The sequence below is a fragment of the Anticarsia gemmatalis genome, chromosome 27, assembly GCF_050436995.1.
Source record: "Anticarsia gemmatalis isolate Benzon Research Colony breed Stoneville strain chromosome 27, ilAntGemm2 primary, whole genome shotgun sequence".
Classification (NCBI taxonomy): domain Eukaryota; kingdom Metazoa; phylum Arthropoda; class Insecta; order Lepidoptera; family Erebidae; genus Anticarsia; species Anticarsia gemmatalis.
This window is the reverse complement of record NC_134771.1, coordinates 5,328,177-5,355,162: the sequence shown is the minus strand read 5'-3', so window position 1 is coordinate 5,355,162 and position 26,986 is coordinate 5,328,177. Positions and strand designations below refer to the sequence as shown.

At 38.3% G+C, this 26,986-nt stretch overlaps 2 protein-coding genes across 5 annotated transcripts in view; both read right to left on the bottom strand.

Moving 5' to 3' along the window:
• Positions 1-1,218: 1,218 nt before the first annotated feature.
• Positions 1,219-6,040, bottom strand: LOC142984561 (macrophage mannose receptor 1-like). The gene is made up of 6 exons (XM_076132268.1): positions 5,935-6,040; positions 5,149-5,262; positions 4,396-4,521; positions 3,436-3,639; positions 2,302-2,568; positions 1,219-1,530 (listed from the first exon to the last, which is right to left on the bottom strand). The coding sequence occupies exons 1-6, from the start codon at positions 5,990-5,992 to the stop codon at positions 1,319-1,321; spliced, it is 981 nt and encodes a 326-aa protein (XP_075988383.1). The 5' UTR covers positions 5,993-6,040; the 3' UTR covers positions 1,219-1,318.
• An 8,892-nt stretch (positions 6,041-14,932) lies between these two features.
• gem (transcription factor CP2 like gemini) overlaps positions 14,933-26,986 on the bottom strand; it is a 48,319-nt gene continuing 36,265 nt past the window's right edge. For 3 of the 4 annotated variants that reach the window (XM_076132105.1, XM_076132107.1, XM_076132108.1), the window contains 7 exons: positions 25,414-25,475; positions 25,114-25,156; positions 23,087-23,174; positions 22,276-22,394; positions 20,963-21,037; positions 20,112-20,247; positions 14,933-19,555 (listed from right to left, as the gene is read on the bottom strand). In XM_076132105.1, the coding sequence (XP_075988220.1) occupies positions 19,406-19,555; positions 20,112-20,247; positions 20,963-21,037; positions 22,276-22,394; positions 23,087-23,174; positions 25,114-25,156; positions 25,414-25,475 (673 nt within the window). In that variant the 3' untranslated portion in view covers positions 14,933-19,405. The remainder of the gene's footprint in view (positions 19,556-20,111; positions 20,248-20,962; positions 21,038-22,275; positions 22,395-23,086; positions 23,175-25,113; positions 25,157-25,413; positions 25,476-26,986) is intronic. The other variant, XM_076132106.1, reaches the window with a different exon arrangement.

Sequence of the window (26,986 nt, the reverse complement as noted above, 5' to 3'; positions counted from 1 at the left end):
TCACATGGTAGAATTTTCCTGATCGTCTTCATGGTGAAGACGTCACATGGTAGAATTTTCCTGATCGTCTTCATGGTGAAGACGTCACATGGTAGAATTTTCCTGATCGTCTTCATGGTGAAGACGTCACATGGTAGAATTTTCCTGATCGTCTTCATGGTGAAGACGTCACATGGTAGAATTTTCCTGATCGTCTTCATGGTGAAGACGTCACATGGTAGAATTTTCCTGATCGTCTTCATGGTGAAGACGTCACATGGTAGAATTTTCCTGATCGTCTTCATGGTGAAGACGTCACATGGTAGAATTTTCCTGATCGTCTTCATGGTGAAGACGTCACATGGTAGAATTTTCCTGATCGTCTTCATGGTGAAGACGTCACATGGTAGAATTTTCCTGATCGTCTTCATGGTGAAGACGTCACTTGGTAGAATTTTCCTGATCGTCTTCATGGTGAAGACGTCACATGGTAGAATTTCCCAGGTAGAATTCATGATGAAGACGTCACATGGTAGAATTTTCCAGGTAGAATTCATGATGAAGACGTCACAAGGTAGAATTTTCCTGATAGCTTTCATGTAGATCACGTCACATGGTAGAATTTTCCTGATCGTCTTCATGGTGAAGACGTCACATGGTAGAATTTCCCAGGTAGAATTCATGATGAAGACGTCACATGGTAGAATTTTCCAGGTAGAATTCATGATGAAGACGTCACATGGTAGAATTTTCCAGGAGAATTCATGATGAAGACGTCACATGGTAGAATTTTCCGGGAGAATTCATGATGAAGACGTCACATGGTAGAATTTTCCAGGTAGAATTCATGATGAAGACGTCACAATGTAGAATTTTCCTGATAGCTTTCATGTAGATCACGTCACATGGTGGAATTTTCTTGGTAGATTTCATGATGAAGACGTCACGTGGTAGAATTTTCCAAGAAGACTCCATGATGAAGACGTCACATGGTAGAATTTTCCTGATCGTCATCATGATGAAGACGTCACATGGTAGAATTTTCCTGATCGTCATCATGATGAAGACGTCACATGGTAGAATTTTCCTGGTAGATATAATGATGAAGACGTCACATGGTAGAATTTTCCAAGAAGACTCCATGATGAAGACGTCACATGGTAGAATTTTCCAAGAAGACTGCATTATGAGGACGTCACATGGTAGAATTTTCTAAGAAGACTCCATGATGAAGACTTAGACGTTACTATGTTGTATTTCTATACTAAAATAAGTACTTGACATTTTATAAAGAGAACGAGATTTGAGTTATAGTCAACTGCTTTATAAAGTGTATATTCTACTGAGCCGATATTGATGCAGTTTTGGGCATTTTGCTACAATTCGTAGTGTATTCCGGATTCTTTTCACAAATGAAATAGTATCGTGTGTCGCAGTTGACATCATTTAAGTTTCCTTTTCGGAACAGAGCCCCGCAGTGTTCATTATTGTTCGAGTTGTCTGGTTGATGCTCCGCAAAGTCCGGGAAGCCAGCATCTTTGATAGGTTGGCCTGAAAACATATAACTTGACTTAATCCAAATATATATAATTCAACGGTGACTGACTGACATAGTGATATATCGACGCACAGCCCAAACCACTGGACGGATGGGCCTGCAGATTTGGCATGCAGTTAGATGTTATGACGTAGGCATCCGAGAAGAAAGGATTTTATCAATTCTACTCCCAGGGATGTAAGTTTTATGAAAATTCTGTCTTAAGTCTCAAACCAAGCGGACGAAGTCGCGGGCAATAGTTAGTCATTAGATAATAATTACCAGTTAGACTATATTTGGCTACAGAGGCTAGGGTTCATTGAAACTTCGGTGCAGTACTTTGTTTATAGTGTCGCGCGTGTGTGTATTACACCGGTACACTTCTATTCCTTCACACTCGTACGTCTGATAGAGGTATACAAACCCAATTTCCTAACTCCGGGCAAGTCACTAAGTATTTTTTGATAGAAAATCTCGTAAACAGCAAAAGGCTCGCCCCCTATTACATGAGACTAACACGTTAATGGCTGTAACATTACTTTCTACCTTTTTTTTTTCGTCAGGAAAATGCATTACTGCATGTCCCGCTCCAGGAAGGAAGCGGGGGTCTGTCGGGCTCTCCCGCCGGCTAGGCGTTCCGGTTTTAATTTTGGGCATACCGACTGAAAACCTGACGGTGTTCCTTCAACAGTCACCATAAAGTGGCCAGGACGCGGTACCTCCAGTTGGATACTCCACGTCCCAGCCGGTAACATTACTTTCTACCTTCTAGTATAAGAACACACCATCAACGCTGACCCAGTTCCAACCAGACTTTTCTGACTGCAAGAACCCCACAATTGCAAAGTCTGTATGAACGTAGCCAGTTGACTTAAATAATTGGTCCTCTGGGTACAAATCGTATATTTCTTGTAACGCCTTGGTCTCATTCGGTCCGTTGATGACAGTTAGATCGCCGCCCTCAGCTTGGCAAGTTGACCGTGCTTCTGCAAATGCCTGCCGTTTCGTATGTAGCTTGTAACATTTGCCAGTCTGCTCCTTGTAGTGGTATTCTAAAAACATTATTGTTATCTATACTAATATTATCTATACTATACTAATATTATAAAGCTGAAGAGTTTGTTTGTTTGATTGTTTGTTTGAACGTGCTAATCTCAGGAACTACTAGACCGATTTGAAAAATTCTTTCAGAGTTAGATAGTCCATTTATCGAGGAAGGTTATAGGCTATATATCATCACGCTACTACCAATAGGAGCAGAGAACCAGTGAAAAATGTTACAAAAACGGGGAAATTTTTTACCCATCCTCTCATATGTGACGCAAGCCAAGTTGCGCGGGTCAGCTAGTTAAAAATATAGTGTAATAATCATCCTGAAAATTTTAAAGTCATTCGCGGACCATTTTTTGACTTCCGTGGACCTCTGGTTGGGAACCACTGTTTTAGAAAGATCTACACAGATGATATCGGTGATGTTTTGCAAAAATGTCAGGTGCTACTCGTAACCGGCGGTCCTGTATGACAACATGTATGTATGTGAATGAAGCAAGGGAAGTTTGTAAGGATCGTACCAAGTGACGTTCTTTGATCTCTGTCTATCCCAAAAAGAGATAATTTTATGTGTTGTGATACAACTAGGGTTACCAGATCCAGGTTCGATTTCGGGGACATTTTTCGAGTCACGAACGGAATCAGAGTTTTGATTTCCCTTTGGAGACTACATTAGGTAGGAATGACTAGAAAAAAAACATCTTACATCATAGTTTATTTATTAAATACAAGTACTTTCTCATTCCGGGACCACAAAGAGAAATTACGGGTCACGGGACAGCACGCAATTTCCGGGACAATCGGAAATCCCGGCCATCTAGCAACCCTCCGTACAACACGTTTATAAATTGTAACTGTTTTAAACTTACCAGGGTCAGTAGTGCCGCAGTCATTTACCGTGACGGTAATATCTGCTCTATAACATATAAAAGGTCTCGGTTCTTTGCAAGATGCCATAGACAATTTACCAGTAAGGTCCATAGAGACGCAACTCTCGGTAACAGAACTTGTATTGTTCAAACTGTCGTCCCCAAACTTGGCATATTTGCAAGAAGAATTTTCTATTTCTGTACCTGCGAGGAACATTTAGTATAATAATGTTAATATATTTCATTTAAGTATTTTTTTATTAATAAGTCGGCACCTCCAACGCAAGTGGTCGCAGGTTCGAACCTGAGGCAACACTCCAATGACTTTTCTAAGTTATGTGTGCATTAGAAATAATTATCACTTGCTCTAACGGTGAAGGAAAACATCGTGACGAAACCTTACACTAATGTCCCACTGCTGGGAAAGGGTCTCCTCACGTAATGAGAGAGTGTTTAGCCCTGAGGATACCACGCTAGCCAAGTGCGGGTTGGGGACTTTGCATACCTTCAAGAACTGATCTGATGACTTCTCATGTGTTGGCAACCAGGCAACATCAAGTGAACCTGCCGAAAAATAAAAGGACGAAAAAGAAAAAAATGGCGGCTACTTTTGTTTTTTTTTTAATTCATTACGTCAACTTACGTTGGTGAATTGTACTGTTATTCTTAGTTTAAGTATATTTTACCTGATTATAATTATTTAATGTAACATTTGCTTAATTTGAAAGGCTCCAATCGTTAGGACAGTATATTAATTTAACACATGGCATGGCAAGGTTGTATCACGATGTTTTCCTTCACCGTTGGAACAAGAGATAAGTATTTCTAATACACACATAACTTGGAAAAGTCATTGGTGTGTTGCCTCGGGTACGAACTGTCGACCACTTATGTGGGATGTGCCAACTTATACCACTCGGCTATCACCAAGGACAAAGCATGGAAAATAAAAGAAGTTACCATCAACGGAATAATAGCGAGTGGTTTGTACAGTCTGTGCGTAGTAACCAACAAATATAACTGTTTCTATGTGGCTCATCATAGTCGCTTTTATATCATCTGTTTCCGGAGACGCCAGGACTCCACCTGTTAAATAATATTAAGTAAATAAACAAATAAATAAATATTAGGTCGGGGAAAAAGTCTTTTCTCATTCTAGTTATATATTTTATTACAAGTTCATACATACTATAAAGCGAAAAGACTTTTTCCCCGACCTGATATTTTGGGGCAACTCACACACGGTCATCTGATTCCAAACTAAGCAGAGCTTGTATTATGGTCACCAAATAACTGATAAACATGCTTATATACTTCTAAATACATACTTATATAGGTAAATTGACAACGAGGCTCGGTACAAATACTGGTGCTCATCACACAAATATATATCCCGGGTGGGTTTCCAAGCCACCACACGCGGCACTATATATTTAAGAACAAATTTAAATGATACTTACTTAAAGAATAATTAATAAGTTTTGAGCGCTTGCATTTTGTTATTGAAATAATGTACTTAATTAATTATTTATTATATTGTCATAATTTTACGATCTTACAGTCGAACTGCATCAGTTGTTTTGTGGGACATCTACTAAAACTGTTATAAAGATTTCAATAAATAAATAAATAGTTATTGCGCGAGGTAACCACATTAACCACTGTCAAACATGCAGTTTACTAAATACTATTAATATTATAAAACTGTCAAACCTTCAGAAAGGCACAAGCGTCGAGCGTCATGCCACGTTAGAGACTCTGAATGATATTTGAACCATCCAGAACCATTGTGAGTGTAGTCACATCGGAAGTCTAACGCCGCACCGTCTAAAATATAATAAAAATATAAAAGATATTTACTATACACAAAATAGAAAAAAAAAGTAATATAGTTAATAGATCGGCAGAATATTGTATACATGTCATGTAATGAATTAGTTATGGTATTAATTCAGTTACTGCACGACAGATGGCGCAAAACTTAAAGTTTGTCTACGAGCCGAACATTCTGATTTCAAAAGATCTTTTTGTAAGTTATGCAAGCCTGGTACCTGTGGCTCAAAATCGGCTCAACTAAGACACATTGCTTCCGTAAAATTATTTTTGAGAAATTGGAATGTAATGGAGAATAAAAAAAAAACAAAAAAAAGCGGCTGAGCTTCGTGGGTCAGCTAGTTAATGTTAAAATAATGTTTTCTATTGTTAAGAACATAGAATTTTTGTCCTCGTGGTTCACGTAAGGTTTATTCAAATAGTTAACACACAAAAAACTAATTTAAAAAGAACAGAAAGAAAAATATATTATAATGCGGGCGAATTTTACAATGCGACGCCCTGTAGAATTATTTTAGCTTTATTTCAATATTTTCGTATAATGATCGTAAATATTTTTGTAAATTAGTCATAGTTAATTTAGTATATTCATATTGATGTAAAAATATGGAGTCTATAGAAAACCACTGAAATAAAATTAAAATGATTTTTATGTAATAAACTTACCCAAATTTGAAACTCCAATGATTAAAATGAGAGCTAAGATCTCCATTTTAGATGACATGTTAGTACACGCGCAACCCGTAAACTAAAGATAACTTCTTACTGTAGAAGCACTTATCTATACTTATAATAAATTTGTAGAGAGGTCAATTCTGTACATTGAATATATTAAAAAAAAACCAATGGGGGATGTTTAGTAACGGATACTGATACCGAATCTGCAATTTATAATTTTCTTTTCTGTCTGTCTGCCTGTCTGTCCTCCGTCTGTATGTGTCGCTATCACGTAAAAACTACCGATTAGAATGCACTGAAATTTGGTATATGCATAGAATAAGTAGTGGAGCAACTTTTAGGATACTTTTTATCGCATAAAATTTCATAGATTTTTAGAAAATTGAAAAAAATACGTAGAAATCTTTTGAACCTGCGGTTTCTCTAAAGAGACCATAGATGGCGTTGCAATCCATTTCACAACATTCGCATATATAGTGCCGGCCGTATCGATACCTGTTGTTCGCACCAACCAATAGATGGCGTTATAGTCCGCAACACAGCATGTTTTTCCTAATTAATTTATTTTGATTGCTTTATTGTAAAAAAATACCTTTGAAACAGGTTATACATTTATAAGATTTTCAAACATAAATGTTGTATGATATATTACACAAAAATGTTGGTTTACGTGGTTCCGGTGCGGTCGGGATATTCTAGGTGGCAAACCGAGTAATTTCGTTTGTTGTCGTTGTTCGTCGCAACTAACAGATGGCGTTGTAGTTCGTAACACATGACCAATTATTAATCCAGACGGGTAGGCAATGGTCAGTCTATAATAAAGTATTATATTTTACACTGTAAACTGGTACGGATACAGATGAGAGCGGAAAAGAAGGTAACCACAGGAAATAAGGCCTGCCTGAGCCTGTGTCACATTGTGTGCCCTTCGGGTCCCTTTCGTAAATAACCATTAGATGACAAAAGAGTTGTTAGCAGTTTCATGTGTAGGTGTGTATGTATCGAGTGCTTCGCAATTCATTAAAAAAATTCACGCGAGCGGAGCCGCACAGGTCAGCTAGTCTATACTAATATTATAAAGCTGAAGAGTTTGTTTGTTTGTTTGAACGCGCGAACTACTGGTTCGAATTGAAAAAAATTATCAAGGAAGGCTTTAGTCTATAAAACATCACGCTGCAACTATTAGGAGTGGAATAATAACGAAAAATGTTACAAAAACGGGGAAAATTATGATCCATTCTCTTGTGACGCAAGCGAAGTTTTTATTATATAACATGGATTCGTTATCAAGTTCAATAATTTCGAGCTAGGTTTTACCCGCGACTTTTGTTGTTTTTATTATTTGTTGTTGAAGCAACAAGAAGTACTATACTGATAGAAAGGGGTAACCCCTTGCGAGCGAAGAGCGCGCTGCTTTCCCGCGCGTAATCCTGTACGCTCCTAAGAACGTCCGATAGAGTTTGTGTGTTAACGCGACAAATAGTAACATTACTGACGGCTTACGTGGCGCAGTGATAAATGAGATCGCCACGCCACTACACTTGCAGCGAGAGGTCGCGGGTTCGATTCCCGGGTAATTATTTAAGCGATCCACAAATAGTCGGGTCTGGCTGGACTTAGTGTCCGTTGTTTATATGTTTGTAAAAGTCACCGAGATACATGATCTTAGTGCGGGAATTGGCTTTAAAAAACATGATTACACGTGAGCGGAGCCGCGCGGGTCAACTAGTTTATCAATAAAGTTATTGAACTGATAATCTCTCGGGTTTGTCCCATTTTGTGTACAATTTGTCATTCAAATGATAGCATAGTGGCATGAGTAATTAGATCTTTTAACTGAGCTGGGAATTTACAAAACGTTCAGGAATACTTATATCAATAATTTATGTACGTCAGGCTGGCCCGGCCCCATGGAATTTAATAATGAGATTGTTATCAATCCAATGTACCCGGGTATACTAATATATGTAACACCTTCATTTTCAATGTAACTCTTTTTAAAAGAAATTACGTGCACTTCTTAGTGGCCGGGCCAGCCTGACGTTTTCAGCCCGGCCACCTTGTTTCCCACTAATCTACAAAAAATACTGGCAATATTGTGCTACAGATGAAATGTACCCTATAATTTATGCATATGTAACACAAAATCGAATACTAAAATGCAATAGCATACGAAATATTAGCGGTTGCAGGTGGCCGGGCTGAAATTATTTCGTTAATATAAAACAGTAAAACTGCAACACCTACCAAAAACTAATACCAGTACATAATGAGATATAGAGATATAGAATACATGTAACGCTTTCATTTTAAATTATAATACATATTTAGAAAGAATAATCACTTGAAATTATATTTCAGCCCGGCCACCTAAAAGCGGTAATATTCCCTAAAATCTTATGCCAATTTGTACAGTAAAACCTGATACAGCTATGAAATGAAAGTTACATTCGTTTCGTTTTAGTCGTATACCTTTAAGCCTTCTGTTTGACTAGATTATCAAAATCTGAGAAACTTGCCGAAGAGTGACTATCATTTATTAACTAATTTCAGGACATTTGGTTTGTTGAGTGAAACAAAATGCGTTACTATGATATTTTTATTAATAAACTAAGTAGTATAAATCACACATAATAATTGTTGGATACATAATACCTAAACCTATATATTATTATATTTTCTCCGTTTTTGGCTTCACAACATAACTGTGGTGAACCTAAACTCCACCTTATACCTTATACCTTTGGTCTTATAGTTGTCAAACCGAATGGGAGTATCCGATTGTGCGCTGATTATAAAGTTACACTAAATAAAGTCATACAAGATGAACAATATCCAATACCTATGATAGAAGATATATTTGCAGAGATGAACGGAGGTAAACTATTCTGTACACTCGACATCACCCAGGCATATCTCAACATGACAATGGATGAAGAAAGCGCAATGCTACAAACACTAAGTACGCATCGAGGCACTTTTAAGGTGAACCGCCTAATGTTCGGCGTTAAGGTCGCGCCGAGCCTTTGGCAGAAATTTATGGATAAACTTGTAGGGAGCAGAGTAGCGGTCTTGAGTTAGGTTGAGTAAAAGAACTTGACAAGAGTATAACCATAATTTATTTACAAAATGATCGTATATATATCTTACAAACTAAGCTTAGAAGTAGTGGGTGTTGTGCACCGCATCGCGGCGCTAGTGTAGCGCGGGCGCGGCGCGAGTCACTGTCGCGCAGGCGCGCCCCGCGTTTCGCGGCTCGGTATAAATATGGCGCGCGTTTTGATCGGCGGCGCAGCGCGGTGTGGACGTCTTGGAAGATTGCGGCGAGTCGGCGACGATACGAGTATTCGTGAAGAATTGCTGATTCTGCTGTGTATCCTCGAAGCTCCTTATTGTTTCTATTGTCCTTTTCAGGACAGCCAACAGGAAAGTCATTCCTGTTTCTGCAGTCCTTGTCAGGACGTAAACATAAAAGTCGAACTTGTTTCTGAAGTCCTTGTCAGGACGTAAACATCAAAGTCAATCCTGTTTCTGGTGAAAGCAAACTTGTTTCTGTGGTCCTTGTCAGGACGTAAACATGAAAGTCAACTGCTCTTGTTTGAATAAAGGTTTCTTCTGGTTTGTCTATTATTTATGGTAATGGCTTGTCCTGGAGGTAATGTAAGGTGTGGTATTCTGGTATTTTGGTACTGGTGGTAATGTATGGTAAGTACGCTACAGTACTCCCTCCCTAGCGAAGCGTACGTTTGGCTTGACGGTTCGGCCGGCCCTCGTAATGTATCGTTCGTTCGGTGGCGGTTGCGGCGCGGCTGGCGGCGTAGGCATCAAGAGTGTTGACCTCACAGCTGTAGCGGGCGACGAAAACATGTTCGATGAAGTAGTTTCCTTGAATATATGTGCGGGTTTAAGTCTGTCGATTGAGACTGTCGTAGTACGTAGTGGCAGCTGTATTTTGAACGTTTTGAGGTTGCGTTCTAGGACTTCATACGGCCCGTCGTAAGGTGGGGTTAACGGGCTTCGTACTGTGTCGTTGCGAAGAAACACGTGGCTGCAAGTTGCGAGGTCCTTGTACACGAACGTGTTTTTCTCTGACGCGCGAGACTTTTGCACTGGTGAGTGTGTTGCCATTGTTTCAGTAAGTTGTCGCACAAATTCGCAATCGTCGATATTTGATTTGGCGGGCATAATAAAATCGGATGGTAGGCGCAATGTCGCTCCGTACGTCATTAGTGCGGGGCTAACTTTTGAATCTTCGTGCAGAGCGGTGCGTAATCCTAGCAACACGGTTGGTAATTCTTTGCTCCAGTTTGCATTTGCGCTTCTCGCCATCAGCGCTGCCTTTAAAGATCGGTGCCATCTTTCGACTTGACCGTTGGCTTGTGGGTGAAAGGGTGTAGTGCGCAGTCTTGTTATTCCCAGTTTCTTAGTGAGCTCTTTAAATAACGATGACTCGAATTGACGTCCTTGATCCGTGGTTAAGCGAAGCGGGCAACCGAATCTTGAAATCCACCCATCGTAGAGCGCGTTTGCCACGGTTTCCGCGGTTATGTCTTGCGTAGGTATTGCTTCCGGCCATTTAGTACAGCGGTCAATCATTGTGACAATATACCTATAATCGTTTGATGTGGGCAGCGGTCCGACAATGTCGATGTGTATGTGTTCGAATCGTTGAGAAGCGGGAAACTCGCCGAGAGGACTCACGACGTGCCGATGTACTTTCGCGCGCTGACAACCGATGCACGCTCTAGTCCATATTCCGACGTCCTTGTTCATCGCAGGCCAGAAGAACTTCGATGTTATTACTTTCCTAGTAGTTCTCACTCCGGGATGACTAAGTTCATGTTGCGCTTTGAACGTAGCCACGCGATAGTCGCGCGGTAGGTACGGACGAATCTTGCCGGTCGATGTTTCGCACGTTATCGGTCGCTGATAACCCGGCAGTGAGATTGTCGTGAAATTTAAATTCGGCTTTGTTCGTAGTGCTGTCAGCTCGGCGTCGTGTTCTTGATCTTCGGCCAATTTGTCGTAATCGATGTTGTTTGGGCACTCTATTGCATGGATTCTAGATAATGCATCGGCTACTTGGTTTTGTTCTCCGCGCAGGTGCTTGATATTGTTACAAAACTGACTAATGTAGTGAAGTTGGCGCTCTCGTCGCGGTGTGTCGGTGCTGTTTGGACCACGTGTTAGTGCATACGTTAGGGGTTTATGATCCGTGCATATTGTTAAGTCGTTACCCTCTATTAGTCTTCGTAGGTGTTTAACAGCTGTGTACATCGCTAATAGTTCGCGGTCGTACACACTGTAGCGGCGCTGTGTCTCACTCATAGTTTTTGAATAAAAGGCGAGCGGTTTCCATATATTGTTGACTTTCTGTTGTAGCACGGCACCTATGCTGGTATCCGAGGCGTCGGTGAGTAAGCACAGAGGCGCGTTGTGCACGGGATGAGTGAGTGTTGTCGCTTTGAGAATGCTTTGGCGGCAATTTTCAAAAGCGCGTTCGGATTGCGGCGTCCATGTTATTTGCGATTTGTCGTGTTTCTTTGTATTATGCAAATATTTGTTTAGCTCGTGCTGATGATCGGCTTGATGAGGTAAACAACTGCGGTAAAAATTTATCATACCGAGGAATCTTCGTAGTTCTTGCACGTTTCGGGGCTTCGGATAATTTGCAATTGCTTTGATTCTATCTTCGGTTGGTTTGATGCCGTGTTGGGAAACTTCATAGCCGAGGAACTCTACTTGTTCTTCTCCGAATTTACACTTGTCGATGTTTAGTGTGACTCCGTAGGTGTTGAGACGTTGAAGTACGAGATCGAGGTGGTGTTTATGTTTTTCCTGGTTTTCCGAGCTAATTAGTAAATCGTCGATAAAACAGAATGTAGGGAGCAGAGTAACGGTCTTGAGTTAGGTTGAGTAAAAGAACTTGACAAGAGTATAACCATAATTTATTTACAAAATGATCGTATATATATCTTACAAACTAAGCTTAGAAGTAGTGGGTGTTGTGCACCGCATCGCGGCGCTAGTGTAGCGCGGGCGCGGCGCGAGTCACTGTCGCGCAGGCGCGCCCCGCGTTTCGCGGCTCGGTATAAATATGGCGCGCGTTTTGATCGGCGGCGCAGCGCGGTGTGGACGTCTTGGAAGATTGCGGCGAGTCGGCGACGATACGAGTATTCGTGAAGAATTGCTGATTCTGCTGTGTATCCTCGAAGCTCCTTATTGTTTCTATTGTCCTTTTCAGGACAGCCAACAGGAAAGTCATTCCTGTTTCTGCAGTCCTTGTCAGGACGTAAACATAAAAGTCGAACTTGTTTCTGAAGTCCTTGTCAGGACGTAAACATCAAAGTCAATCCTGTTTCTGGTGAAAGCAAACTTGTTTCTGTGGTCCTTGTCAGGACGTAAACATGAAAGTCAACTGCTCTTGTTTGAATAAAGGTTTCTTCTGGTTTGTCTATTATTTATGGTAATGGCTTGTCCTGGAGGTAATGTAAGGTGTGGTATTCTGGTATTTTGGTACTGGTGGTAATGTATGGTAAGTACGCTACAAACTCCTTCAAGATCTCGAAGGTGTAAAATGTTTCTTTGATAACATCATCATTCAAGGCATCAACAAAGAACAATTACTACAGAGACTTAAGCTCGTGTTAGACAAACTAAAAGAAAGTAACCTACGAGTAAACAAAAATAAGTGCCACTTTTTCAAAACAAGCATCGACTATTTGGGACACACTATCGACAAAGAAGGTCTACACAAAATTAAATTAAAATTGTTGTAATAATTATATTAGCATAATTTTAATTGAAAGTTTTCAAAACTTTAAATTCAAAATTGATGTAAAAATCATTATGAGAATCTGTGATTTTTTACCAAGGTATAATAAGTATTTAACCAAAAATTATCTTCTAATATTCTGAATGAATGAATGTTCGATGTTAAGGTAATATTGATATTACTATAATTTTTTGATAACTGTGTTATTATCAATGTGTAACCTTTTTTTACATTATTTATAATTAACAATTGTTATAGTACCTAATTAATATAAGTACAAATGTTGTCTAACTATTTTCAAAAATGATTATTAAAAAAATATGACAATTACCAATTTTGTTTCACTCAACAAACCAAATGTCCTGAAATTAGTTAATAAATGATAGTCACTCTTCGGCAAGTTTCTCAGATTTTGATAATCTAGTCAAACAGAAGGCTTAAAGGTATACGACTAAAACGAAACGAATGTAACTTTCATTTCATAGCTGTATCAGGTTTTACTGTACAAATTGGCATAAGATTTTAGGGAATATTACCGCTTTTAGGTGGCCGGGCTGAAATATAATTTCAAGTGATTATTCTTTCTAAATATGTATTATAATTTAAAATGAAAGCGTTACATGTATTCTATATCTCTATATCTCATTATGTACTGGTATTAGTTTTTGGTAGGTGTTGCAGTTTTACTGTTTTATATTAACGAAATAATTTCAGCCCGGCCACCTGCAACCGCTAATATTTCGTATGCTATTGCATTTTAGGATTCGATTTTGTGTTACATATGCATAAATTATAGGGTACATTTCATCTGTAGCACAATATTGCCAGTATTTTTTGTAGATTAGTGGGAAACAAGGTGGCCGGGCTGAAAACGTCAGGCTGGCCCGGCCACTAAGAAGTGCACGTAATTTCTTTTAAAAAGAGTTACATTGAAAATGAAGGTGTTACATATATTAGTATACCCGGGTACATTGGATTGATAACAATCTCATTATTAAAGTCCATGGGGCCGGGCCAGCCTGACGTACATAATAATTTACTGTGTAAATGGAAACGCTCGACGGGAGAGGACGCCGTAGAAAGACTTGATCATTAAAAATAGTATCATTGGACAACTCACACGCGGTCTTTTGATTCCGAACTAAGCAGAGCTGGTTCGATGGTAACCAAATAACTGATAAACATCTTACTTATATTATAATTGCGTAAGTGTGTGAGTATGTATGTATGTATGGATGTTTGTTACTCTTTCGCGCAAATACTACTGAACCGATTACGATGAAATTTGGTATACAGGTAGCTGAAGACCCAGAATAACGCATAGGCTACCCCTACCCTACCTATTTTATCTCGGAGTTTCCGAGGGATCGGGATGGCTTTCCGCACGGACGAAGTCGCGGGCGGCCTCTGGTACTTATATACTTCTAAATACATAAGATAAATTGACCACCAGGCTCGGAACAAAACAAAGATCATATCCTGCTAAAGGTCAGGTCCGTAGTTCCTACTCATAACCGGCGGTCCTGTATGAGAACATGTATGTATGTGAATGAAGCAAGGGAAGTTTGTAGGGATCGTACCAAGTGGCGTTCTCTGTCTACCCCTATGTGAAGAAGGCGTGATTTTATGTATGTATGTAGGTACAAGTGACCCAGGACTGGGATGATAGATGTGGAACACACCGCAACCCATTTGGTTGTTTTAACTGCACGTTTGGCTCAGTGGTTAAAGCGGTCACCTAGCCGCAACAACCGTAGCGCCGCGTGTGGTGGGTTCGAATCCCACCCGGGACACATTAATTTGTATGATAAGCACGAGTATTTGTTCTGAGCCTGGTTGTCAATCTTTAATTTAAATTTTCGCGTCACAGTTTTCGTTGCCATACTCCTCTGAAACATGTCCGTAAGGATTGAGGAGCCAACGGCTTGACCTATTCTCATGAAAGTCAGCATATTAAGAAGGTCTGAGAATCGGCCGACATCTATTTTTCATAACCCTAAGTGACACTATTTTTTTTCATTTATTTGGCAAAACAACGTTTGCCGGGTCAGCTAGTTTATCTATATAAGCATGTATTTAGAACTATATAAGTATGTTTATCAGTTATTTGGTTACGATAGTACAAGCTCTGCTTAGTTTGGAATCAAATGACCGTGTGTGAGTTGTCCAATAATATTTATTTATTCAGGGTATAAAAGAGAAACAATAATAAATGTTTTATACATTTAATTGACTATATATTTTCATACATTTGTGTACAATTCATGCAACATAATATCTTATTACAATGATATTCTTATCAATATTTATAATTAATACTCCGCATTGCAGTAGCGCTATCAATGAGGCACAAGAAGGCACCATGTTTTTAACATACCCTAATAACAAAACTTATTTAAAATTAAAATTTATTTGTTTAAATAAATGAGCGTATTTTTGAAAAATATACGTAACAAGCCGCACGGGTCGATCTTTGAAGTTAAGCTACGCTTGCCGAGGTTCTTCTGTGGATGGGTGACCGTATTATTCATATCGAGTTCCTCCGTGTTGCGGAAGGCACGTTAAATTGGGGGCCGCGGGTGTAATTTTCAAAGATCTTTGACAATCGTTACCAGTAGTCAGAAGCTCGAAAGTCTGACATCCAGTCTTACCGAAGGGTATCATGTTATAACCCAGGTAACTGGGTTGTGGAGGTCAGATAGACAGTGTTATGCCATGTCAAATGCCTTCACTCGGCAATAAATACATAATATCACGCCTTTTTCTCATAGAGGTAGGCAGAAGGCAAAGAACTTGACTTGTTATGATCCTTACAAACTTCCCTTGCCTCATTCACATACATACATTTTGTCATATAGGAATCGGCAATATTTGCACTATTTTGTAAAAATACGCTCATTATTTAAAGACTCATAATAATATAATAACCCCGCCTCGCCTTGTCATAATATTATTTTTCTATAACAGTGCACAGTAGTATTGTTTGTTGAGCAACATTTTGTTTCAGTTTCAAGCCAATAATGCCAGTTTCCTTGAAACCAGCCAACTGTGCAGGACTTTGTTTATAGTGTAGTGGGTGTACAATACACAGGTACACTCTCTATTCCTTCACTCTCATAGTCCGGTGAGACCAACACTACCAGAGAGAGGTCAGGCGCAGGACCGACGGCGACGCGTGCTCTCTGAGGTAGAAGGTCTATGACCTCAACGTCCTAACTCCGGGCAATCTCTAAGAAAAACTTAGAAACAACTTTTTGGTAAAAATTTGCTCAACAAACACTAATTCCCGTAGCTTATATTAAATAAAATATAACATGCAATGCCTATAGGCCTTATAACTAACATAGAACAAATAATATTAATAATTACTTACAAACAATCAACATTTAACACTAATATGGTGTGTAGCTGCCTTTAGTTATAACAGGTCAATACCTTTATATAACAGCTGATTATAAAAAATACGCTTGAATTGAGAACCACCTCCGTTTCTGAAGTAGGTTAACTAGCCAGTTTCAAGTTGGATGTACCCACAGATTCAGTTTAAAAATAAGTTTCGAATAGCTTATTTGCTAGATAAAGTGACGATAAATCAATATTCCATCGAATAAGTTATCCAATACTTATCTGAAGGTTAAACCGGGGCCTTAGTTGGCTTAACTTGGCATACATGTTCTATTTCAATCTTAAAATAGAATATAATAATTAAAAATACACATTTTATACTAATCTGTCTTACTAATAAACATGTTGTAAGCTGTGATTAGTTATACAGTGTTTTGTCACTTACAATCAATGTTGTAACTGTATATGAGTGAAGACAAAACACTGTATCACTAATCACAGCTTACAACACGATTATTTGTAAGGCTGAGAGTCGCACTCAGAATCCTCACTCAATTTCAAGCGTTACTTAAATTTGAGTGCGAAACTCATCTTAATACTAATACAACAATAATAACCCGTGGTTTTTTCATCTATAACAATATGTAAAATCTGAATTCCTTGGTTAATCTTTTTTATGTAATCGACTGCTAAGCATATCGTCTCGGGTTCCATTCCCCGGTCAAACAAAAAAGCTATTGGTATTTTTAATTTATATTAGGATATTTTTAAAATCATATCGGTGATGTGTTACAAAAAGGTCAGGTGCTACTCGTAACCGGCGGTCCTGTATGACAACATGTATGTATGTGAATGAAGCAAGGGAAGTTTGTAAGGATCGTACCAAGTGGCGTTCTCTGGTCTCTGTCTTCTGGGGAAAAAGGTGAGATTTTATGTATGTATTTCACCATTTACTTTTTCCCGCACTTGGCCAGCGTGGTGGACTCAAGGCCTAACCCCTCTCTCAGTACGGGAGGAGATCCTTGCCCAGCAGTGGGACATTAATGGGTTAAATATTTTATTTCTCAAAAGTAGTCCTGAATTTGGTGACCTGCCCGGTATATGGCAATAGGCCTTCAATTACATGGGACTAACATTGTTAATGGCAAAATGTGGGTGTATTTTATACAGTTCTGCCCTACACCTACGTATATAGCAGGTATAATATTGTGTATTTTTAACTTAAAATTCTTGCCTCAATGGCGCAGTCGGCAGTGTAGTATCATGAGGGTTCGAATCCCGAGACGGGCAAAGTAGGAATAAAATGTTCATTTGTGTTTAAGGAATTCAGATTTTTAAAACCCAAACTTAGTTTAACGCCTATATTATTTAATTACAACTTTGAATAATAATTATACAAAAATCATATATGTATGCATGTGACATCGTCTGTGTTTAGTGTTTGACACTATAGATAAACCCATATATGATTATGAGCTAGATTCACAACTCATGGATAAGTCTCAGATAACCTAACTGCTGGATAAAAAGGCAGTAGGAAAAATGTCCCAACCCGCACTTGGCCAGCGTGGTGGACTCAAGGTCTAATCCCTCCCTCATTACGGGAGGAGACCCTTGCCCAGCAGTGGGACATTAATGGGTTAAATTTATATTTTAATGAAATATGTTTATAAGCTATCTACTACTTATTCGGGAGTCGTGAATCTGACTCTTATTGTATTTTTATATTAGATAATAGGTACAAGATATTTTTATGTCAAATTCTTTTATAGAAAGTTGTTTGTTATGTGTGTAAAATATCTCAGAAACTGCTAGATCGTTTTAGAACAGTTTATATTTATGACAGCAATATGTAATCGCTTAATATGGCGTACAAATAATATTTTTATAATATTATAATTATTTACAGCTATATAACCTATATTATAACATAATAATAAGACAATCACAAAATAAGATTTTTTTTTTTCATGTTTTCTCGACGTTTCGGCACAGATCGCACTGCCAAAAATCTAATCCTAAAATAACATTAGATAATCTATATTGTCTAACACAAAAAAAACAAAAAAACTTAATTTCAAAATACTAACCTAAATTAGTAAAATGAATGTATTAGTAACAATGGCGATTATTTTAAAATGGTTCTTCATTCATTCATTTATCATTCATTCCTACAATCTTTGGACTTATCTGTTCAATTCCATAGTTTTACTGCATCCCGCAGTTATAAGGCAAGATAATTATCTTTTTTTGAAAAAGACTAAAACAATCACATATATTTTATAAATTATACCAAGGGCGTATTCCAACGCCACCTAGTGGATATAATTTCATACTCTCGACTTTTTTAATGGCGACTACAACGCCATCTATACGAAATAGTTACAAACTCTAAGTTTGGACAGTTTAGGCCTGTTCGAACATAAGAGCCCTGCCTCATTAGGACGCCATGGCGTTAATATTGAAATATATTAGGTCGGGTAAAAAGTCTTTTCGCATTATAGTATGTATGAACTTGTAATAAAATCTTTTCTCTACACAAAAAAGCTCGATATTTGGGGACCTCACGAGCTCACTGAAGGAAACCTAATGAACCGTGTACTCATTTGAGATTCTTGAAGCCAAAGAGATTTTATTACAAGCTCATACATACTATAATGCGAAAAGACTTTTTCCCCGAACTATGTCACCTACCTCACGTGGCAACGTGACATTTCAATATAAACAGCTTATTTTGAATACAGTATTACTCGATGTTGATACTCGAAACCATGTTTATACCTAATCAATGTTGGTGAATCGAGTTTAACTCGATAAGAACTTCGAGTAAAAAGTTAATCGAGTAACACTGTATAAGCGTAAAATATGTCATAAAATATTACTCGGGAATCAAACCCGGTATCTGTTTAGTAGCTTTGCTACTTATGTCATAATCCGTAATGTTATCATTAAACCTATTCCCCATAATAAGGGTAGGCAGTATTCAACTTAATACAGTAATTTCCAACAGTACAAAAATATGTTTTATAGTTGTTGCTTATGCGACTAACTGACATAGAAACGGCTGAGCCGATTTTGATGAAAATTTACATATCGATAGATTATTCTTGGAGAACAAAGTAGACTTTAACTGTAGCTTTAGGCAATGTAATATAAATACGACAGTATATCTGTAAAGCCGTCACGGCTCAACCGATTTTGATGAAATTTAGCATATAGACAGTTCAAGACTGCGGTTCTAACATAATTTATTATCAAAAATTCTTCCCTCTCTATGATGTTAAAAACGGGGTGAAATTACGAGTACAGCCGCATGTGTCAGCTAGTCTTAACTACTGTTTAGTTGTTAGTAGCGCATAGCAGCAACGCGTCAGAATCTTCAAGCCGCTCGAGCCTGTAGGTTGAGTTGTCGGGCATGTGCCGTACTAGCTCGTCGGTCAGACGAACTCTAGCGCCGTTAGGACCCGATACTAGGACTGTTTCGCATTCCTGCAAAAGAAAAATTGTGGTTTAAAATGTGTGAAAAAAGGTAGTGTGATGATGTCAGTCTCGAGTTCGATTCCCAGAACGAGCAAAGGGCTTTTGGGTTTTTCTATTTCTAATAGCAGCCCGCACATTTGGTAATTATTCCTGTATACTAAATTAACAGACTCGCTCTTTATTGGTATAGTATACAAATTGTATTGCTCAAAGGCATTAGAAAAGAACCGAAGATGTTGCGTTAAATTTGCAAATCATTATGTTCTTTATCAAGATATTAAGTCATTCTAAAACACAACTTTATGTACAAAAACGGCTTATTGTTGCATAGATCTGGACAATTTTAGAAATTAATACTTTAAACTGTCGGTCAGTCAGTCAGTTAGTCGGCCAGTCATTCAGTCAGTTAGTAATTCAGTCTGTCGGTCTGTCAGTCGATCAGTCAGTTAGTCGTCTCTCGGTCAGATGATCAATCTATCAGTTAATCCGTCCGTCTGTCCGCCAGCCAATCTGCCAGTCAGTCATTTGCTGGTCAGTCAGTCAGTCGCGTTAATTACATACATACCTTGGCAGCGTGCGCATGCACGAGGTCGTTGAGCTTGTGGTGCAGCTCGGCGGCGCGGCACGAGTGCAGGAACAGCGCGCTGTACACGGCGCCGCGCCCCGCGCACACGTACACCGTCAGCCGGGGCTCGATGCGTCTGGACGTACAAACAACAATTTATATATACATATTTTTGACTGCCCCCGTGGCGCAATGGTTTAGGTCACCGTGGGTTCAATTCCCACACGGGACAATTAATTGTGCAGTCCACAAATAATTGTTTCGGGTCTGGTTGTGCTTTGTGTCCGTTGCTTGTATGTTTGTAAAAGTCCCCGCGAAACAAGGGCAATTCTTAATCCGGGAGTTGTCTTTATTTATAAAAAAAAAACAAAATACGGCCATATGATTACAGAACACGAAGCAGAGAGACAAACTAGAACTAAATAGAAATTGACATTTAAAAACAGCAAGTCGTGAGTTTCTTGCCGTTTCTTCTCACGAGCAACAGCTTTTCCGAAACGATGGTAGATAAAAAATATTGTGACAATTTCAAATACTTGTTAAAGTTTATGACATAAAGCACATTTGACTTTGACTTTAAGTATACTACTTATACTGACACCACTCCGCGCTACTCATTTAAATAATAGTTTGTGAAAACGAATTTATGTAAAATATTGTAGTAGTTTAAAAGAAGACAATTAATAACACATATTGCAGCAATTTTTAGCAGGTAAAATGCTACTGGATAATATTATATACTTAATATCTCTTTAGCTGTCTTGTAATTACATTACAATTTCGTTCTCCAGATCAGTCTGTAAATCATTTATTCTATACATCATAATATACTATATAAAAAGTATACTCACTTGGCATGCAGCGCGTTGAATAGACGTATACCGTCGGCCAGTCCGCAGATCTGTATGATGTCATCCCTGGATAATCTGACAACAAACATTATTTACTTATTACAATTACTCTTGTACTATTGACTATTTTTTTAGACTTTTTTTGAGATTTTTTTGTTTTTTTTTGATAGCGTATGTTGTCCTACCGCTGGGCAAAGGTCTCTCCAATTTTTTTTTTTGATTAAGCCCGTTTTTTTTTAATTAGAACAAATCCCGTGCAAAAAGCAGTGATAGCCGAGTGGTATAAGTTGGCACCTGCCACGCAAGTGGTCGCAGGTTCGAACCCGAGGCAACACACCAATGACTCTTCGAAAGTTATGTGTGTATTAGAAATAATTATCACATGCTCCAACGGTGAAGGAAAACATCGCGAGGAAACCTTACGTGTTTAAAATTTGTTTAGAACATATATTGAGGGCATGCTAAATCCCCAACCCGCACTTGGCCAGCGTGGTGGAATCAAGGGACAAGGTGACTCATTACGGGAGGAGACCCTTGCCCAGCAGTGGGACAGTAATGGGTTAAATTTATTATTTTTTTTGTATTTGTTGTTATAGCGCCAATAGAAATAGTTATTTTATAAGAGGTACATAACTGCATTGCACCTGTTTATTACAGATAGTAGATACTTCAAACACTTATATAGATTATTTACCAAGGGTACTTGAGATATAATTATATAAGGAGATTGTTACATTGTAACGTGTAGGTATGTATAAACGCTTTGAATTTATGTGGAAAAACATAAAATATAATTGCCATACTTCCATACTAATATTTAATTCATTGTTACATTGGTCGCCATCTTGGAAAATGGAGGTCGCGGCCGGGGGTCAAGGGTAGCGACCCCTACTGACCCCCCCTTCCCACTCCAACACAAAAACGCAACCCTAATAAAAATCTAGTAAAATAGCGGCGATGCAACCTTGCATGCCAGAATACTTTAGAACAGGTCTTGAAATTATAAGTCCCCAACCCGTTCTAGGCCAGCGTGGTGAAATTAAGGCCTAATTTGTCCCTCATTCTGGGAGGAGACGCTTGCCCAGCATGGGACATATTTATTTATATAATATTTTATAGTATGGGTTAAGGATTCGTGTGTCCATCCCTTATCTTAAAAGGCCAGATAATCCGAAATTTGTCACTTTCCATCAGTTTCAAAACTGTATATGAGTGAAAAAGACACTGTTTAACTAATAAGGGCTTATTATCAAGACAGAATCCAGACGTTTATTATCAAGGCAGTATTAACATAAAGAGTTATAACTATATACCTGAGTAGATCAGCTCCTGAAAAGTTGGTGAAGGTGGCCGCGTGGTGAGCGAACCTGTGGCGAGCGAGCCACGCTTGCGTCTCTGATGATGACGCGTCTTTAGATAGACCGCTGTTCTGCTGACGAGAAAAAACATATGTTTAGATAAATTAATTGATACATGAAGCTAGGGTGTGTATGGGTTGATGTCCCACAATAAGTTGATACCTCCTAAGTATACTGAACCCCGATTTTTGAGTAAATTTAGCGGTAGTTTATCTATTCAATTGCGTTTTTTTTTGTATGAGTTTTAACACTATTGAATAGATAAACTACGGCTCATTGTACCTCAGAAATCGGACAGAAATGACACCATTTTTTATTTATATGGCAAAACAACGTTTGCCGGGTTAGCTAGTACTTAAATAAGGGTTAAATACCCGATGTGTCGGCAAAGTCAAGGGAAGCCGGGCAAGTAAGCTTTACATTAATTATGATCTCTGAGGTTGAGCAGAAGTTGCTTTGTGGATGGGTGATATAATAGATATAGAGTTTCTCCGTATTTCGGGAAGCACGTTAGATTGTGGGTCCCGCCTGTCATTTTCAAAGATCTTTGACAGTCGTTAACAGTAGTCAGAATATTGAAAGTCCGACAACCAGTCTTACCGAAGGGTATCGTGTTAAAACCCTGGTTGTGGAAGTCTGATAGACAGTCGCTCCATGTAAAATATTGGTATTCAGCTGCATCCGGTGAGACTGGAAGCCGGATCCAACATAGTTGGAAGAAAGGCTAGACTGATGATGATGATGAGAAAGTTCTTGAGCTATTTACCTTATCAGCTTCTTCGGTCGGCTGCGGTAGATCAGGCAGTATGGCCCCGGGAGAGTGGCACGGGGGCGAGTTCACTTTCACGTCGTTACTGCCAACAATAATACTATGTTATAATATTGACAAACAGAAAATAATAAGGCAATTTGGGTGAAGAAAACTATAGTTTATGCACTTTAGATTAAGTAGAGTTAAACCATTTATGTCGATTATATAAATATTTGAGAATTAAAACGAATTAAGTGTCAGATTTGATGTGCGTTTCAGATAATCATTCTAAAATTATAATTATATGAGAAAGTTTTTCTCTGGTCTCCGCCTACCCCTATGGGAAGAAGGCGTGATTTTATGTATGTATGTAAATTTGAAAGTTTGTAAGGGAGTATGTGCGTATATTTGTTAAACTTTCATACAAAAGCAACTGACTGGATTTCGATGTAAAGTAGAACACAGAAGACTTATAACCTGGATTAACACATTGAAAATCTTTCCACGCGGGGGAAGTAGCGAACGAGAGTATAGTTTAATTACGATACAAGCTTGCCTGCTTGACTTTAATAAATACGGTTTACAAGAATATAAACAATTTCTGCCTCCGCGGCGCATTGGTTTAGGTTACCACGCGACTACCCTTGCTTCGGGATGTCGTAGGTTCGATTCCCATACGGAGCAATTATTTGTGGGACCCACAAATAATTGTTTCCGGTCTGGTTCTGGTCTCGTGCTTTGTGTTCATTGTTTGTATGTTTGTAAAAGTCCCTGCGACACAAGAGCAATTCTTAGTGCGAAGTCAAGATTCATAAAGTCCCCTAATCGTTCTTGACCAGCGTGGTGGCCTAATGCCTAACTCCTCCCTCATTCCGAGAGGAGACCCTTACCCAGCAATGGGACAGTAATGCGTTAAATGTATTCTTTATTTGTTTACCTATTCGCACGTAATAATTACTGTTATTATGCAATGTTTGCCAAAATCTATAATTAGATGCTAGATCACACGCAGCCTTGAAAACAGATGGATTGACTAAGAGTTGTTTATTTACATTCTCAAGAATATTATACAGACTAGTGTACGTCCATGACTTCGGTTGCAATAAAACTAGAATTTCCTTTTAGCTACAGTCTAGTAACTTACCCCCGGTTTCTGAGGTAACTTTAGCGGTAGTTTATCTATTCAATAGCGTTTAAACTCATATAAAAATGACAGTTTGAATAGATAAACTACTGCTAAATGTGCCTCAAAAACCGAGCATTTAGTAGTCCTGTGTATTTCTAAAATAAAGTATCTGTATCAAATGCGTTAGTCGCCGATCTTGCAAAACAAAATGTATGGATGTGAATGAAGCAAGGGAAGTTTGTAAGGATCGTACCAAGTGGCGTTCTTTGGTCTCTGCCTACCCATATGAAAACAGGCATGATTTTATGTATCTATGTATCAAATAATCAACTACATAGTAGAAAATCGTGTCGCTATTATGATTCCCAGATTGTGTACGCGCACAAGTTTTGTTGCAATGTTTGACGACACGGGAATCAAACCCGGTACTTTATGAAACTCACACTACTACTAGAATCGCCAAGGTCTTTTGCAAATATAAACAAATATAACATAGCTGCGATAACATTGATTAATGTATTCATTGATAAGATACAGTTAAGTGGGAAAGTGCATTTTGGTGTACTAAGTGCAATATCTGTGAACGAATAGAAATTAAACTCACGATAGTCCTCAAATGTTCTATATTTATACTTTACTAAGTTTCGCCCGCGAATTTGTTCGCGTGACAAAGTTTACGGAGGTAATCCATATCTATATTACGTCCAAATTCGTTCAGTAGTTTTTGGGTTAAACAACAAACAACAAATATACATCCTCACAAACTTTGGCATTTATAATATTAGTTGGACAGTACTTAGTACTATCAGTAGATTATTTTTCTCCTCATAAGACCACCAGTTTTAACGAAAACAAGACAAAACAATGTCCACCTTATGTTTATAGTTTAATACTTAAATAATAAAAAAATACTCACTCTTGACAGTATGGCTTGATTTGATTGTTTGACGCAATCATTGCTGAAAAAGAAAATAATGTTTTAGATCTATAACATTTCTAAAATAACTGAGGTTAATAAAAAATATCAGCATATTATAGGTATAAAACCTGAATATTTCTTGGTTTTTGCTATTATACTGGATCTTATAGGAAAAGTCTCTATCCACTAAGGCCAGCAATGTCCATTCACCAGAGGAAACCCATTCCTAGCCATGGGATAATAATAGATTAAACTAAAGTCCAGGTTGCAGGCTAATATTATGGTCAAACAACTCACCATGTTGGGGTAAAACTGGTTTGTTCACCACTATTGGGCTTGCAACAGTCTTTGGAGCAACACTGCAACAATAACAAAAACATTTTTAGTTTTTTGTAACACATATTATGGTCAGGAAAGTAACTGAGGGTTGGCCTGTTAAAAACAAATGATTATACACTCCGTGGTTTAGGTCACCACGCCGCTACCATTGCGTCGGGAAGTGGGTTCTATTTCCACATGGTACAAATATTTGTGCGATCCACAAATAATTGTTTCGGGTCTGTTTGTACTTTGTGTCTGTTGTTTGTATATTTGTAAAAGTCTCCGCGACATAAGAGCAATTCTAAGTGCGGGTGTTGTCTTCTAAAATAAAAGAAAAAAAATAACATTGAGGGACAAATTTTTAGCCTGCAGCTTTCACATACATTTTGAAGTCCCAAGCTTAATGGTCAACTCTGTGTTCACATTATTACCACTGTAACAACATAGATTCAATTCTTACAAGGATCTAACATTAGTGTGACCCACAAAATTATGTGTGAAGTTTCATTGTATGCATAAATAGGTAAAAATTAAAGTAAAACTAAAGTTTGTAGTGTTCACAGCAAATAGCAATCACCTAATGCTCTCTGCACACTTCCATGGAAAGAAAACTTGATGTTATGTATCTATGTTGGAAAAAAAATATATATTGATTTAATTTATTTATATTATGACCTATGTGTGTTCAGAAGTGTTGGTAGCAGCTCCTTACATCATCAAAGATTTATACCTAATAGAAAGATTGTTAAAACTAATTGGCGATTAAAAAGAGTGGCCTGGAGGTTTTTGCCAGCTCTTCTCATTGGCCCTACCTTCCGAACTGGCGGTAAATTCACTCTCTGTATCATTGACTATCGTAAGTGTCAGCATTTGACCTATATGAATAAATGATTTGATTTGATTTGAAAATGTTCTCATTTAAAAAATAAGTAACCAAAATAACTTAACAATGCTTTGCATGGGGCCAACCCCACTCACACGAAACATAAAAAACAAACCGCACATCTAGGTCACAAAGCTAACAAGATAACATACAAATAATTTAGGAAGTAAACAACGGTTGATAGTGGATATCTGTGATAAGACCAACAAAAGCGTGTCTCAATGTCACAGCGATGTGTACGGACTAGATTGTCAACTGGTTACGTCTGGTCATCGGTGGCTGGGGGGGATTGTTTCTGGTTTACAGCTTCAGTTTGTTAAAGTAATAGATGTGTATAGGAAACGAATGAGTAAAAAAAAAAGGTTTTTTTGGGAAGAATCTATACTAATATTATAAAGCTGAAGAGTTTGTTTGTTTGATTGTTTGTTTGTTTGTTTGAACGCGCTAATCTCAGGAACTACTGGTCCGATTTGAAGAAAACTTTCAGTGTTAGATAGCCCATTAATCGAGGAAGACTATAGGCTATATATCATCACGCTACGACCAATAGGAGCGAAGTAGCAACGAAAAATGTTACAAAAACGGGGAAAAATTTGACCCATTCTCTCTTATGTGACGCAAGCGAAGTTGCGCGGGTCGGCTAGTTGTATATATGGGTAACAAACT